Source organism: Apostichopus japonicus, chromosome 16, assembly GCF_037975245.1.
Source record: "Apostichopus japonicus isolate 1M-3 chromosome 16, ASM3797524v1, whole genome shotgun sequence".
Classification (NCBI taxonomy): Eukaryota; Metazoa; Echinodermata; class Holothuroidea; order Aspidochirotida; family Stichopodidae; genus Apostichopus; species Apostichopus japonicus.
Window position 1 is genome coordinate 10,217,955 of NC_092576.1, and position 15,673 is coordinate 10,233,627.

The following is a 15,673-nucleotide window of genomic DNA, read 5'->3' on the forward strand; positions in this document are numbered from 1 at the left end:
TCATTTAAATGATCTATCTATTTTAATTTCATTGAACTAAGTAAAAATGGACTGAAACTCTAAGGGGGTATGGGGGGTGGAGAGGTGGAGGGGAGGAGGGGTGGAGGAAAGGAGGAATGGAGGGGTGGAAGGGGTGGAGGGGTGGAAGGGGTGGAGGGGTGGAAGGGTGGAGGTGTGGAGGGGTTGGAGGGGTTGGAGGGGTGGAGGGGTGGAGGGGTGAAGGGGTGGAGGGGTGGAGGGGGACATAATATGTTTCTAGGTTATGCAGAATCGAAGTTTCATATCTCTACAGCTATACTTGATTACACATCTCTATACTGTAAATTCATCGAACTAACTAAATACAGACTGGAACTCTTAATTAGTTTGTTATCGATACGTTTTGTAATATTATAGACGTTTTGAAGTTTCGATTATTCTCAGGTAGGCTTGTAGTAATCAGCAGTGAACAGTGTGGGTCGATGTGTTATGGAAGAAGAACTTTAGTCACTGTAAACATTAAATAAATATTTCCGATCGCAGACAATGAAACATCTGATTTTTAAGAGAAGAAATTTCTCGCTGTCATTTGAAAAACCTAATTTATCTCAAAATCTTTGTTTTGCTATACTTGAATGTTACCTGTTTAACTGACATTCATAATATTCTTGTTGACCTATGTTGACCTTGTTGACCTTGTTGACCTATGTTTTGAAATCTGATACATTTATGATGTTTGTCTCGATGTCAATATTTACTCTACTATGAAATTCATCAATGTGAACAATGTTTGTTTAAAACTTTAGGAAAATATGGAAAATCGATGCACATATAATAAAGAAGAAGCAAAATAAAATAAAATAATATTTTCAGCTCAATTTGCCGCTATGAAATCATTCACTCTGCTGTTGCCAGAAGTATTAGTAACAATTATAAATAAAATTATTTACCGTTCAAAAATGATATATATGTATATGGATTTGACCCTCAAGATACAGAAAAAGTTTTTGGCCTGATTTTAAGCAATCAACTTCACCTACCGGAATATTCATCTAAATATAATATTATATATATTCCATTTAAATATAATATTATATATATATTCCATTTAAATATAATATTATATATATTCCATTTAAATATAATATTATATATATTCCATTTAAATATAATATTATATATATATTCCATTTAAATATAATATTATATATATTCCATTTCAATATAATATTATATATATTCCATTTCAATATAATATTATATATATTCCATTTCAATATATTATTATATATATTCCATTTCAATATAATATTATATATATTCCATTTAAATATAATATTATATATATTCCATTTAAATATAATATTATATATATTCCATTTAAATATAATATTATATATATATTCCATTTAAATATAATATTATATATATTCCATTTCAATATAATATTATATATATTCCATTTCAATATAATATTATATATATTCCATTTCAATATATTATTATATATATTCCATTTCAATATAATATTATATACATTCCATTTCAATATAACCATACATGTTTATACATAAGCACCGGCAGGCATGCTTTATTTTCTTTATTGATTATATACAAGCTCCCAATTCGCGGAGAGCTTTAATCTACTCAGTCATCCCTTATACTTTCTATTAAACCTCTTATAGTGTTAAATTTGCTAAGTGTCCTACGTAACGTAAGCCTATAAGTACCCCGGGCAAATTATGGCGTAGGTCAAAATGTGCAGCAAAACATGAATACATGTAGATTGGTATACTCAACTAGAGATAGGTTGTAACTTTGCTTTATCTAGGATATGTCAACATTAATGTTTCATTTCAAAAATTTCTGGTGGGCTCTGCCAAAAGGTTGGCATTTCGCTGTGAGTTAATTTTACAGTAAAAGACTAGGACAAGTTAATCCCCTATTATTATTACTATATTACTATACGTTAGGCTACAGATACAGCTACAATTTAAGTGCGGTATAGGAGTAGACCATATTTAGTCAATGTTTCTTTTCAGCGCGTTTTTAATAATATGTTACAAATTCCCACTTAGACCTGAAGTAGTGCAGATCCCGGTGGGGAGGGGGGGGGGGGTTAGGAAGTATTTACCATATCTCAATAATTTGCTTTCTGAAATTTAAATTTTGTCCTGTATAATCGCTTAATATACGATATAAAGAAATCGGGATTCGGCAAAGGTTGTCTTGTTATATGTTTTTTGACCTTTGATTGACCTCGTGACGCTACGTGACTACTTATGCAAATGAGATGCGTCAAAGTACTATATATATAGTTTGGGAACTTAAAATAACTAAAGGCTTGTATAGATGACACATTGTGCCATTGATTGTCTATGTGTCAAGTGGTACAACTTGTCTAATTTTAGACGTTTTTATGAGCAACTGAATTATAATTTTTGATAGATAACTTATAAAGGTCAAACTATTACTGGTATACACGAACTGCTTTTATGCTCTCAAAGTACTGTGACTCCTGACCATTGTAAAGGGTCGTTTCTATTTATTTACAACGTTGTTTAAAACAATTTACCTTGCATTGAAAACCCTTGTGTTCCTTTCGAACCCATATAAAACGGGTCATAATTATACTACGGCAGTATAGGTCCCCATGCACTATTGGTGATTCTATAGCCTAAGTATGTCAGCAGAAGACAAGGACTGTGGGAGAGGGTGGGAGAGAGTGGGAAAGGGTGGGAAGGGAGGAGCAAGAATTACCAGCATGAATGTACGAGGGACTCAGTGCACGCTACCGGCGGTACAATCAAGTTCAGAGGCACCGAGAGTCGGGTTGGGCCCAAGAGACAAAGGATTCACCGGGCCCATTATCGAAGTCCTCAAGAATATGAAGTAAAACAGAACCACACTTTCTTTATGCAATATTTTCCAAGGGGCCCTATATATATATATATATATATATATATATATATATTTCTTTTGCAGTTCCCCTCGTTAACCTCAGGACCTGGGGATGCTCCCCCTAACTATCTCCCTGTAGGGTCAGGACTGTTTAAGGTTACGTCGCTCTCGCTGTAATAATGTCACCCATCTTAATGTGTAAACATGTTTGTTTTGTCTTTCTAATACAAAAAGAAAACTTTTGCAAAAGTATAATGTTGCGAAATGCCTGAGGTAAGCAAAATGACACCCACTAATTAGTTGCGTTTGACATGTACTGGTTAGAGAAACGGGAAAAGGAAATAATTTAAACAATCCCTGATCAACCCACGCCATCCTTGAACGCCCATGAGCAGCCCACGTCATCCAACGCCATTCAGCAGCTTGCGCCAGCGACAAAGCCCAAAAGCTTCCACGAATAACGCAAAAACTAAAGTACAGTGAAATTAGAAAAAAAGGTGAAAATGGAATCTGGAGTCATTTTGGTATCGTGCGGTCATGTGAGTCATATTCCATACCAGTGAAACAATAATTAACGGACCATTTCACATCACTTCCTTTGGGTGGTGTTAATACCTGGTGTCTGTTTGAAGACAAATGTAGGGAACACCAGCTCGCGAAAACGTGCTTAAGTTTCCATGGTTTTTACCTTGCTTTGAGCGAATTATGTTTTCGGTTAAAGTTTAAGGATGCCCCCCCCCCCCCCCCCGCTCCACGTTTGTCCGCCTCTTACCATGTTATTTGTATCTTATTAGTACGTGCAGACTAACATAATCATTATGCTGAATTTCACTGGTGGATTTCTCGTCAATTGATGACGTCAGCTTCACCACAAAAACATTTAGATAGTAAAATGTTTTACAGGGCTTCATTAAATACACTGATGTACTGTAAGGGTGACGTCACTTGACCTTTGAATAATCGCTGTATCAATAAGCTGTGTCTATAATTAGTAATAGGGCTATTTAATATTTAAGTATAATTAACTTTATGAACGATATTCCCTCCAGATATTACTTCATGAAGCTTAACCATACTAGGCCCTTTAAAAGAGAGAGAGAAAAAAAAGAAGACCTTAACTTTGTAAAATAAACTGAAATAGAAGATGAATAAGAATGATTCATAGTTTTGTCATGTTATTCCGAGAAGAATCAAGTCACCCCAATGCTTCTGGGAATACACTTAATTAAGGCTTAGTAATAGAATGATCACATCGCCGTGTATATGTTTTCAGGTCACATCATATGGCCATAACCTTGAATGCCAATTAGACTTAGTGATTGAGCAGACTATCTGAGATTGTCTTTTTAATGGATATTACGGTTACTGAAATTAAACTGCTTTACAAAAAAATCATTCTAAATTTTCTCCATCTGTTATAATAATACAAATAATAGCAATTTAACTGTTTTTCATGTATTTTTTTTTTGTATAATATTTCTACCGAAAGTTGATTTTGATGAGTTTTGATGAAGTACAGAGAACAATGGCAGTTTACGTAAGCAATTATTGTATCACGCGAAATTGTATCAAATTTCAAGAATATATCAACATGGAGATAATAATCTTAAAATAAAGCTTTTGAAGTACAACTGTTTTGATGACATCACTGAGACCAACTATAGGAACTGGTGCTATGGCCGATTGGATAAAGGCGAGTCATAGTAAGGTGACAGTTTTTTTGTTTTCAACAAAGAGCAATCTACGGTTTTCCAAATTGAAAAGATTTTAAATTTTAATTGAAATGTTGAATTGGAAGCCACCAGACGTGAAAGTTGTTATCCATAAACACGTGTGAGCTTCTCTCACATTCTGCGTGGTAACAAAACTAAATGCCTGATTAATATTATATTATTAACTATACTGTAATCCATTTCTTGGAGTATGGGATGGGGGCGGGGGTTGGGTTCGGGTGAGCTGGGGAGGGGAGGGTTGGAGTGTAACATTGTCTTCCATCGGAATACCCCAATACAATTAAGTCATATTAATTACACACGATGTGCGTCTCATATTTGTAACCTTTCAAAACCTATAATCAGAGGCATCGAAAACCCTATCTGCGTATTATCAAAGGTTTTGAGATGAAAACTGGGAGGGTGGAGGGTGGGGGGCTTCACAGTTTGCTGTATGTGACACACGGTCCTTGCATTAAACTTATCGCCAACGTTGTTACATTGAAACAATCTCAACCACATAGAACGAGTGAGAAGATATGTCTTACATTTTATAAAGGCTATGTTAGTCAGAATTAGTCTAGGTAAACTATAAAGTCCTACTGATACCCATAACTCAAATATATCTTATTTAATTGGCGGTGAGGCCAGATTTCTAATCAGTAAGTTAGTGTTTCGCTATAATGGTTATATGTCAAATAATCGCAGATCTAGTACATGTAATACAATTGCATATATACAGTAATTGCCTTTGCAAGTTTAGCCATTTCCCATTATATTCGCAATGTTCACAAACGAATGAAAGACAATTGCATTCATTACCGTCCCGCCATTGGTCGATAACTAATCTTAAGTTATAATGCTAAGGCGATAGTTCTGAGAATATAACAATTCCTGTCCTGTTTTGTATATGTCAATTGTTTTAATTAAATCTATCGTTTGGTAGATTAATCTGATGCAAGTAGTAGGCCTATAAAGTGCTCAGGCTTTCGTAGTATTATAGGCCCAGTGTATACGTTTGTTTTGATGAAAACAAGGTAAGCAACCATCTGAACGATTTCATCAGTTGTGACCATTCAAGCAAAAATCTTCTTTTAATTTTAAAATCGAAGTACGAATTGTTGAAGACCGGTTGCAACGTTTATAACAGTGATTTGATGTTTGTCAATTCACCAAGGTTTCACCTTGAGTTTCCTTTCAAGGATTCCAAGGTCAAATGTCAATTGACTTGTGCTTGTAATGATTTCAAGGTATACATCCAGCCATGGGAAATCCGCTGTTTCCTTTAATCTGTGCAAGAACGTAACAAGGCATAAATATTTGTATGTGTCTACACATATATCACGTGCATCAGATCTGCGATTTTAAGCATGTCATTGCAAATCCTGCCAGAAGCCAGATGTATAGAAACTCCATGCAGTTTCAGAATATGTTGAAAAGGCACCTCTTGGATCACTTCAGCTCAGGTGGAATTTGAAGGGTGACACTGATAGACTAATGTAAGGATACTGGAGTACTCTAGCAAATAGTGGGAGCACAAGGGCGTGGGGGGGGGGGTGGGGCAGCGGCATAAAATTGTGCATGCATATATATCAAATGTTGTTGCTGGTAGGCTACGTGACTGTTTATCCTACGAAAACACATAAAAAGATTCTTATACATACTTCGCCTTGATAGGCGATCAGATTACCTGATGATAAACGATGTCAGGGTCAATAAACGCGAAATGTGCCATAATTATAGCAACTATATCCAAGCAGTCAAACGTGACCGTTTCATCATTGAAACGTGACCAAGTATTGGTTTGAATCGTAATGAAACCACAAGGCTGCTATATTATCTGTTGTGTAAAGCTGAATAAATTAACAAAGTAGATACATAGATAAATAGATAATGTATATTAGATCCTCCTGCAAGCAGGAACTCGGAACAAGGAAGAAGCCTCATTGGCTTATCAAAGCCGCAAGCTGACCGAAGTCAGTCTCTTACATTCATATTTAACGTCCATGATAAAGAATTGTTAATTGTCAACAACTCTGTAACTGGACGACATATGGGAGTGACTCGAACCGGAGACCTTATGATTGAAAGGCACCGGCGTTAACCACTGAGCTAACACTCCACTGAGCTAACACTCCATAATGAAATCAACAATAAAGCCAAATACTACAAGAGCCACCTGACCCCATTTCTAGCCTTTACCCCTCCCCACCCATTCCTCATTTATACAGGGGCAGTAAACTGTACACCTGCCCACTAGCTCTGCCAAGTGTTTCAGAAGACAACATAGCCTGTATCTGATAGTAATAGGCTCAATATGTTCATGTATGTTTGTATGTATGTGTCCGTCGGTCTGTATATCTACCCGTACAACTGTGTATCTATTTTATAATGATGTTTGCAATAGCAACAGCAATATATCTACATGTGTGTATGTATATACGTTGGTGTGTAGTTAGGTGTATAGTAAAGACAGATATCTATATACTAACCTAACAAGTATTACACACATACACGTTTCCTTTCTGTCCATCTGTATCTGTTCGTGTGTTCTTAGTTTGTTTTTGCTTCAGTTAGTCTCCTGAATAAAATCCCCACAGGATCGAAACGGTAGGCTCTCTAACCTTTACCTAAACAGACTATTAGCAGTAGATAAACAGCTTGCTAACAATTACTTTCTTTTCTCTCTTTTATACTAAGTATGTCCGTCGGTCTGTCTGTCTTTATGTCTGTGTGGCTATGCAACATTTTGTAATCAGTGAAACAACAATGGAAGATCATTGCACATTCGAGCATCCGTCATCTGGTAATAGTTCCATTTATTCCATTGTTTCAAGCCGACTAATGACATACAATTTAAAAAGAAAGGAAAAAAATGTACTCATGAAGGACACGTTAATGATACAGACGTACAATACATAACATTATAAGTATATACGGACTAATACATCACACTGATTTTTTTTTGTTCCATTTTGAACACTTCCTTGTCGTGTACGGAAAAACACACGGACAGTTTAATGAAATATGTGTGAGCTATATCGCTATATCAAACCGAACGAGTCTATCTTTTCGTTTAAGAGCATGATCTAAAGGTGTTACCTTTCACATGAAGAACTGTTTTCCTGAATTTAAAGCAGTTGCATGTGCTTTCATATTAGATGAAGTTTTAATTTGTTTAGATTTATTTTTTATGCATAAGTGTAGGTGTAGTTAACATATCGAATATATAGGCCAAAAGGTTATGACAAATTGAGATCAATATTAAAATCTTGCTTGTTATTGTTAAAATAATCTTTCTTTCTTTCTTTCTCAGTTTTTGCCATTTTCATTCATTCTTTATTTTTCTTATTTTCATTGTCATTACGATTCATATAAGTTTATTGTAAAAATGAGAATAACATTTACCCTTTTTTTCCGATATTTGACCCGGACCACCCCTCATTGACCCTCCTGGACCACATGGCTATAGACCATGAACCCTCTCCCTTCTTCTCGCCAGTACTGACGTTCAAGCTGCTCCTTTAATAATATATCTTGAATTTCACAACATTCAACCGAGATATGTCGTTAAGCAGACAAAATATTTCTTAAAACATCATTGCGGGAAACGAAGACGCAGAAGAAGACACCTCCCCCACCCCACCCCACCCCACCCCACCCCACTCCCACCCCATCCCCCATTTTTTTCAGTGTGTGTGTGTGTGTGTCTATTGCGATGAAGTATCCAAGACATTTCTTATTTTGATAACCGTCTCAAAAGGTTTACATATTCTGGGCATAAACTTCCTGTTGGGAATTACAAGGGAAGTAAGTCTTATTAATTTAGATATGAATTAATGATGATGTTTATTTACATAAACTTATTCCCAAGCTAGAACGAAAGAAAGTATATTATTTCCTTGTACTTTACTCGACCACTTGATAAAGTTCACCCTGATTATAAAGTGCTGTTACATTGATTATGATATTATGTTTATCATCATGTAATAATGCTTTAAAAGTTAAATAATAATAATAATAATAATAATAAATATCCTTGTTTTTAGTTGAACATTTTATGGTGGGTTTGGAAACTCAACTCCGTAACATGATAGCTCATTGGTTACGTATACCTCGTACAGTGGGATATGTAACCGATGTACGTTTAGTTAACAAAACAAAGACGGCGACAACGAAAAAATAACAATAATGAAAACAGAACTGTTTTGTTTTCCAGATATATGCTATAATTAGGATCAATTTGGTCTTATTCAGCCAATGTTTCTTATTTCCATCAACTTTTGAAAATATTGACAATAACACCACCAGGAAGTTGTTAGTTCCATATTTTGGTCAAGTGAATTTATTCTCTTTAAAGAAGATTGTTGAGTTTCCCTCGGTAATGTAATTAATATTGATCAAATTTTACTCAATAATTTGAAATGGTCAAATTCAGGATGCCCTCATAATCCTAGTTAATTCTTTGCTAACTGATGGAAGGTTATTCGAAGCACGTGAAAGCTTTGAACAAGTTTGGTTCTTAACAGTTCGTCTCCCAGGCAATTTTCTTTCAGGATCAGGCATGAACATTTGAAATGATATTGGATTTTACAAGCTTGTTAACTACAGGTAGCACTGGAGTAACTCAAAAGAGCTTTCTCTTCACCAAAAAAGAAAAGAAAAAAGGAATACAAAATAAAAAAGACATTGTTTGTCGGTATGATTATAACCGAACAACATCAAATTTCTAGGAATATAAAATTCATCATGAAATGATATTTTTACTGAAATTTATTTCTTGTAACATAATCAAAGTGCTCTATCATCAGTTTCGTCACACCCCTGCTTGCGGTTTGTATATGGCGCCCTCTACATGGGGCAGATAAATGACTACATTTTCATCTGACTTTGACTCATTGCGGTATTGAACCCTCCCCATTTTATTCTGAACTTTAGCCCTTTCCGATAGCTTCAACCATTTCATTCACAACACGTGAATATTGGTAATACATGCATGTAAAACAAAATGTGTAAGAAATAGTGTGATGAACTTTCCATCGCCATTCTAAACTACATATATATTTAAGATCACATGGGAATGATATTATCACGTGAATTTCCGGTTTGGTAGAAACTGACCTCGCAAGTGACCCCAAAAAAGTTCTTCACGTGCTCCGTTTGTCCGTTCGCAGTTTTGTATTGGCCAAGGGTGGCATTGTATTTGCGGTATTTTCGTGCCAATATACCGTTAACGAGTTTCGCATGCTGGTTGCCAAACGATGAGAGAGCTTCATATGTACCTTCAGTTGGCATAAAGCCTATACAATATATACCCATGTTTGGGCAAATCATTCACATCGTTGGGGCGCGGTTCGTGCTCCTTTACAAGCGCATTATAGGCTACATTCATCTTATAACACTAGGCTATATAAAGTGGCCTTCGTTATGGTTTAATCTAACCCACTACACAGTGGTACAAAATTCTTTATCCATATTCATTATGATCGTCCTACAGTGAAAGTTTACTACATGCCGTATGGATAACCGTTAGCCTACGGTTTTGACAAGGGAAGAGCATGACCCTAACATATCAACACATGGGTTTTATTTGCTTACACACTTTCCTATATGGAACGATTTTTTCTATCATGATGAAATCGCCAGTTCTAAAAAATATGTTAATCATTTTTTTTTCTTGAAATAAGTTTGATTCTAGAATCAGTTTAAATTATTATGAAACTACGGATATTATTCAACGTGAATTTTATAATTATTGATTAACATATGGATAAAACTTCCCCCCTTTCAGCTTAATACAAATATAATACAATACAAAAAGGGGAATTGCGGAGCAATAAACAGCCTAGTACGTTAAAATGACCATCCTAGACCGAGTCTTGCTATGGGCGTGTCCGCCTCTCCGTTAACACTGTTTGCTCTTAGTCTACACGCCTTATGCATGCCTTACCTTAATTAGCGGTGTTGAGTTTTTCTCGGATTTTCTGTAAACGATCGCTCCCTTCTTTTCTTTCACTTTATCCCATCCTTCTTCTCCAGATTCCAAATCCAAAAGCTGCTGTACATCTTCGTCTGTAAACGGGTTTTCCGTCGGTGCTTCTAGGGACGGTGCCGGCGTTTCTTCCTCCTCCTCCTCCCCTTCGCCTTCTTTGCCATTTTCGTGATTCTCCACTGCCTCTTCGGTCGCAGCATCTTCATCTTTTGCTTCCTCCGTTTTAGCTTCTCCATCTGCTACTGCCTCTTTCTTCTCCTCTCCATTTTCGACCGGTTTCTCTTCCTCCGTTGTAGTCGTCTTCTTCGGTTCCTCAGCTGCTGGAGTTTCTTCTACTTTTTGTTCCGTATCGGCCATTATTGTCGTCTTTTTCTCTTTCTGGTTTCGATTTGAAGAATGTGTAAATTTATATGATTTCCTTTTTGGAATAAAAACAAAGGTTGCTTCTTTTTTCTCACTTTTTTTTACAAGGACAAAACCAAAGCTGCTTCACACTTGGAAACAAACAAACGCCGTTCGGTGTTTAAATCCAACTAGTTAATATCCCGAGTCGTATAGGTATGGGTGCGGCGGTGCTCACTACTGACTCAACGTGCAACAACGATTGACATGAGCTTCTTCTTATTCTAAACCTACGACTCACACAGGTTGAACAATCGCTGTGTATGCCTCATCCACCCACTTTGCTGCGCATGCGTAAAATCAAGCGACGCACCTTGTAATGATGAAACGGCAACCTTGCGACAGTTGATCGGATAAGCATTAACGCGTAGGCTATGGCAAAACAAGAGAAAAAAACATGTGCAGGATCAAAACTAAAAATTCCTGAATGTCAAATACGATAGTTGTTTTGGGAAACAAAATGAATCACAAAACAAATATATAGCTGTGTTTTGTTTTCTTGATATCCTTTGCACTCAGGCTAACTCAGATGTTCCACTATACAGACTACATACATACGTATACTAATCAATGCGAAATATTCCACTCGTTATTAAAACTCAGCGGAACGCTCCATACTGCACGTCGTACACAGTTCACAGAGAGAAAAGCCAGACAGTCGTCGCATTACTTATCATAACTAATTTGAGAGGGGATGTAGAGAGCGGAGTATATGTTATACTAATTGACTGGGACAAAGAGACCTCATACTACGATAAAGAATGGTCGCGACTTTTCTGGTCAATCAAGATGATAACTACTAGAGCACAACAGCGTGGAAAACTTCCGTTTTGGATAAACGAAATGGTCTTTGTTGCGTACACCTCATTAGAGCGAAGGAGGGGGGGACACAGTTAACTATTCTATCATTTTATTTTAATGTCCTATACACAGATGTTGTACAAATTAAGACGAGCCTAGACGGATGGCGCTATTTTGTATTTCCAGTTTAGAATTGTAAAAATGAATTTTAAAGTATTTTCGGTAATGTATTTGTTCGCAACGTACAGTAAAAGTTACCAGAATGTTTTTCTGGTTACGGGATCACATTCATGGAAAATATTCGACTGGGAGCGGTGCAACGGGATGGAAGAGGGGAGGACGGGCGGGGAGGGGGTATTGTTTTGTATAGCTTACGCATGTAACGACGAAACTGAATTACCAAAATAATTTTTACTAGGCGAACCATGACTTTTCATCTAATTTGTTTTATATTCTTTGGGGTTCAATTATATAACCAAATCTTTACCGGCTTTTCAAACATTCACCACATTTGAATGTATTATGTTGAGATCTTAGGTTTATTACCTACCTACATGGAAGCCAATACAGTGAAATGCTTGTCAATAAAATGTTGAACCTCTCTTTTAGAAGCCTAAAGGACGTGCGGTATGATAAGTTCGATTTCTGACCGGATCATAACCTGTTGTTAGTGACAAATGGTTGACTTTAAACAGGTACATGAATCGACCGCCAATATGACTACAACTAACGATGATAATGTAAACTACATATTGATGATGATATAATACCACACGATGATGATATAAAACCACACGATGCTAATCTAAGACGACAAGATGATCATGTAAAACGACACGATGATAATGTTAAAAGACATTATGATAATATAAAACCACACGATGATGATATAAACGACAAGATGATAAGGTAAAACGACATGATAATGATATAAAACTTCACAATGATAATATAAAACTACAAGATGATGATATAAAACCACACGATGATAATCTAAAACGACAAGATGATAATGTAAAACTTCACGATGGTGATATAAAGTAACGATGATGATATAAAACTAAAAAGATGATAATGTAAAACTACAAGATGATAATGTAAAACTACAAGATGATAATGTAAAACTACAAGATAATAATGTCAAACGACATGATGATGATATAAACCACACGATGATGATAACAAACTACAGTCACGATGATCATGTAAAACTACACAATGATATAAAACGACAAGATGATGATATAAAACTACACGATGATGATATAAAACGACAATATGATAAGGTAAAGCGACATGATGATGATATAAAACTTCACTATGATAATATAAAGCTACACGATGATATAAAACCACACGATGATAATCTAAACGACAAGATTATCATGTAAAACGACAAGATGATAATGTGAAAATACACGATGATGATATGAACCACACGATAATGTAAAACTACACAATCATGATATTAACCACACGATGATAATGGGAAACTACACAATGATGATATTAACCACACGATGATAATGTGAAACTACACGATGATGATATAAAACTTCACTATGATAATGTAAAACTATACGATGATGATATAAACCAAACGATGATTATGTGAAACTACACGATGATGATATAAAACTTCACGATGATTATGCAAATAATCAATCACGATGATAATGTAAATGAATATGGTTAACTTTTGGTAACGTAAATTGTGGCGGCCTCTTTGTCGTTCCACAATTTTTTTCTTTATCATCGTTTATATTTACATTCGCCCCATCATCGTGCACTTTTTCATTATTATCGTCAGTTGTGGTCCTGTTGGCGTTCCATATATTCGAATATTATACTAAATAATTATACTATATAGTATATACTTTATAATATATATATATATATATATATATACATACATATGTCATATTATTATTAACTTGAAGCAAATTCGTGGTTCTAATGATCATCAAATATATGCAAAATTGATATTGCAAAAATCGAATACATGCAATTGCGATGTTAGAGGTGTAACTGATTAAAGTAAAGCGAAAAAAAAAATTAATAACAAATAAACAAAATATGAACCATACCAAGTAAAAAGCATCACGTCGGTCCAACATCCATCGTGAAAGCAGGCTGGTCTGTTGCTTGGGCAGAGACCATTAACAACGTTGTGGGGCTTTTCTTAAGAACAAAGTGATGGCGCTATTTTTAAATAGAGTCCTAAATTAACTTGTTTAGGCTTAGTACACTGCGTAACAGAATTGAGTCCGTATTCGAACTCGTAAACCAGCCTAGTTGCCTGTACTACTACTCGGAGCGAAATATATATGAGTACAAGATTAAAGTACTCTTATTCACTCTTAGAAATTTGCACTCCTATACTCATGTATGTACTCATATCGAAGGGAATTTTACCTCACTTTTGTTGGTTATCCTTAAACCTGATGCATTTGGAAAGATAACTGAGCCACAATAACTGGTATTTCAAGACGAGATCATTTCCAGCAAAGCGGCAGGAAAATACACCAAACCTGGAAGCTGTTTTTTTTTTTCTCATCACGGACGGTAATGGGAGGTGATAAGACATTCCCATGATCCTTTGCTGTAACATGATTATTTGTGTGTTTATTTTGAACATTTTGAAACGGTAAAGGTCAAAGGTGATTTTTCTTTCTAGTGAAAGTATCTTTGTCCCTAGAATTGCGGGTTATTCCAAAGGATATATTCAAAGTGACGCGTGACGTAGGCATTCCTAGCATCCCAGCTGTAACCCTGGAAGGTGTACCAAGTCAAAGTTAAGAAAGGGGAAATTACATATCCTCTTCGTTTTGGAAGTGAGCGAATACTGATAATACAGATAATTCATTATGCGATATGTTTTACTATTTTTAACGGTTCTATGCGTTCAAATTGTCATAACCATATAAGACCCCTGTTAGTAATGTAACATCACTGGTGGTAAAATCTTGATAGTTGGGTTGTTTAAAAGTTATCCAAGTGCCCATGGCACAACAGGTTATTTAAAGCTCTATAATTTACAGTGCTCATAAAATATTGTGCTTCCAATATATATTTATAGAAAAAGTATTGATAAGACTACATTCAGCCCTATGTATATTCTGTCTTGCATAGGATTTTGTCAAAGAATGTCACGAACATTCTAACAATCGGCCTGAAAAATACTCCGGAAGTTTGCGCTCTTGACAACGTACACTTCAAAGAACACCCCCCCCCTCCCCTGAGTTGCGGTCACAGTCTTCCGGAGACCAGGAAGCTCGACTCCTCGAACAAAAGGCCAGGTGCAGTCATAGTAAACGAACTTGGAGTATCACGGGGATTTCCCGTCAAAGTATTACAAACATGCAAGTCCATACAAGCTTAAAACAAGTTCTACAGGGTAACGAATAGCTTTCCAAAATATATATTTTGACAATCTGCAGTATACCAACAAGCACATCAACTTGAAAAGAATTCCTTTGGCAGTACAACCCCAACAACCGTTTAATGTATATAATGAAATGTAGAGGGCGGCCTCTTTGTCTTTAACGCAGAGCCGTATATAGAGAGAGTTTGGCCAACCATGTAACCGATTTGGATTGGTCGAGAGGGAAAACGCCCACACAGGGTGGTAAAATAGGTCCACTTGAAAACTTTATAGCAGACGACACGCATACTCACAGTGTATAGACTATCGTTTGTGTAAACGAAAAAAGTACGAAATTATGAAAGAAATGGTGCTGGGGATGCTGCAATCGGTCAGAACATGGATATTGTTGTTTGATTATCCGACTGACCATAAAAGAAGAGGAATTTTTGGAAGTAGAAAGAACAAGATGGAGATCTAATGAAAAAAAGTCAGTGTAGCCTAGGCCCATACTAGCCATAG

At 35.9% G+C, this 15,673-nt stretch overlaps 1 protein-coding gene across 1 annotated transcript in view; it reads right to left on the reverse strand.

The window, feature by feature from the left end:
* LOC139983644 (uncharacterized) overlaps nt 1-11,534 on the reverse strand; it is a 53,503-nt gene extending 41,969 nt beyond the window's left edge. The window contains exon 1 of the mRNA XM_071997321.1: nt 10,543-11,534. Within this exon, the coding sequence (XP_071853422.1) occupies nt 10,543-10,941 (399 nt within the window). The 5' untranslated portion in view covers nt 10,942-11,534. The remainder of the gene's footprint in view (nt 1-10,542) is intronic.
* Nucleotides 11,535-15,673: the final 4,139 nt, after the last annotated feature.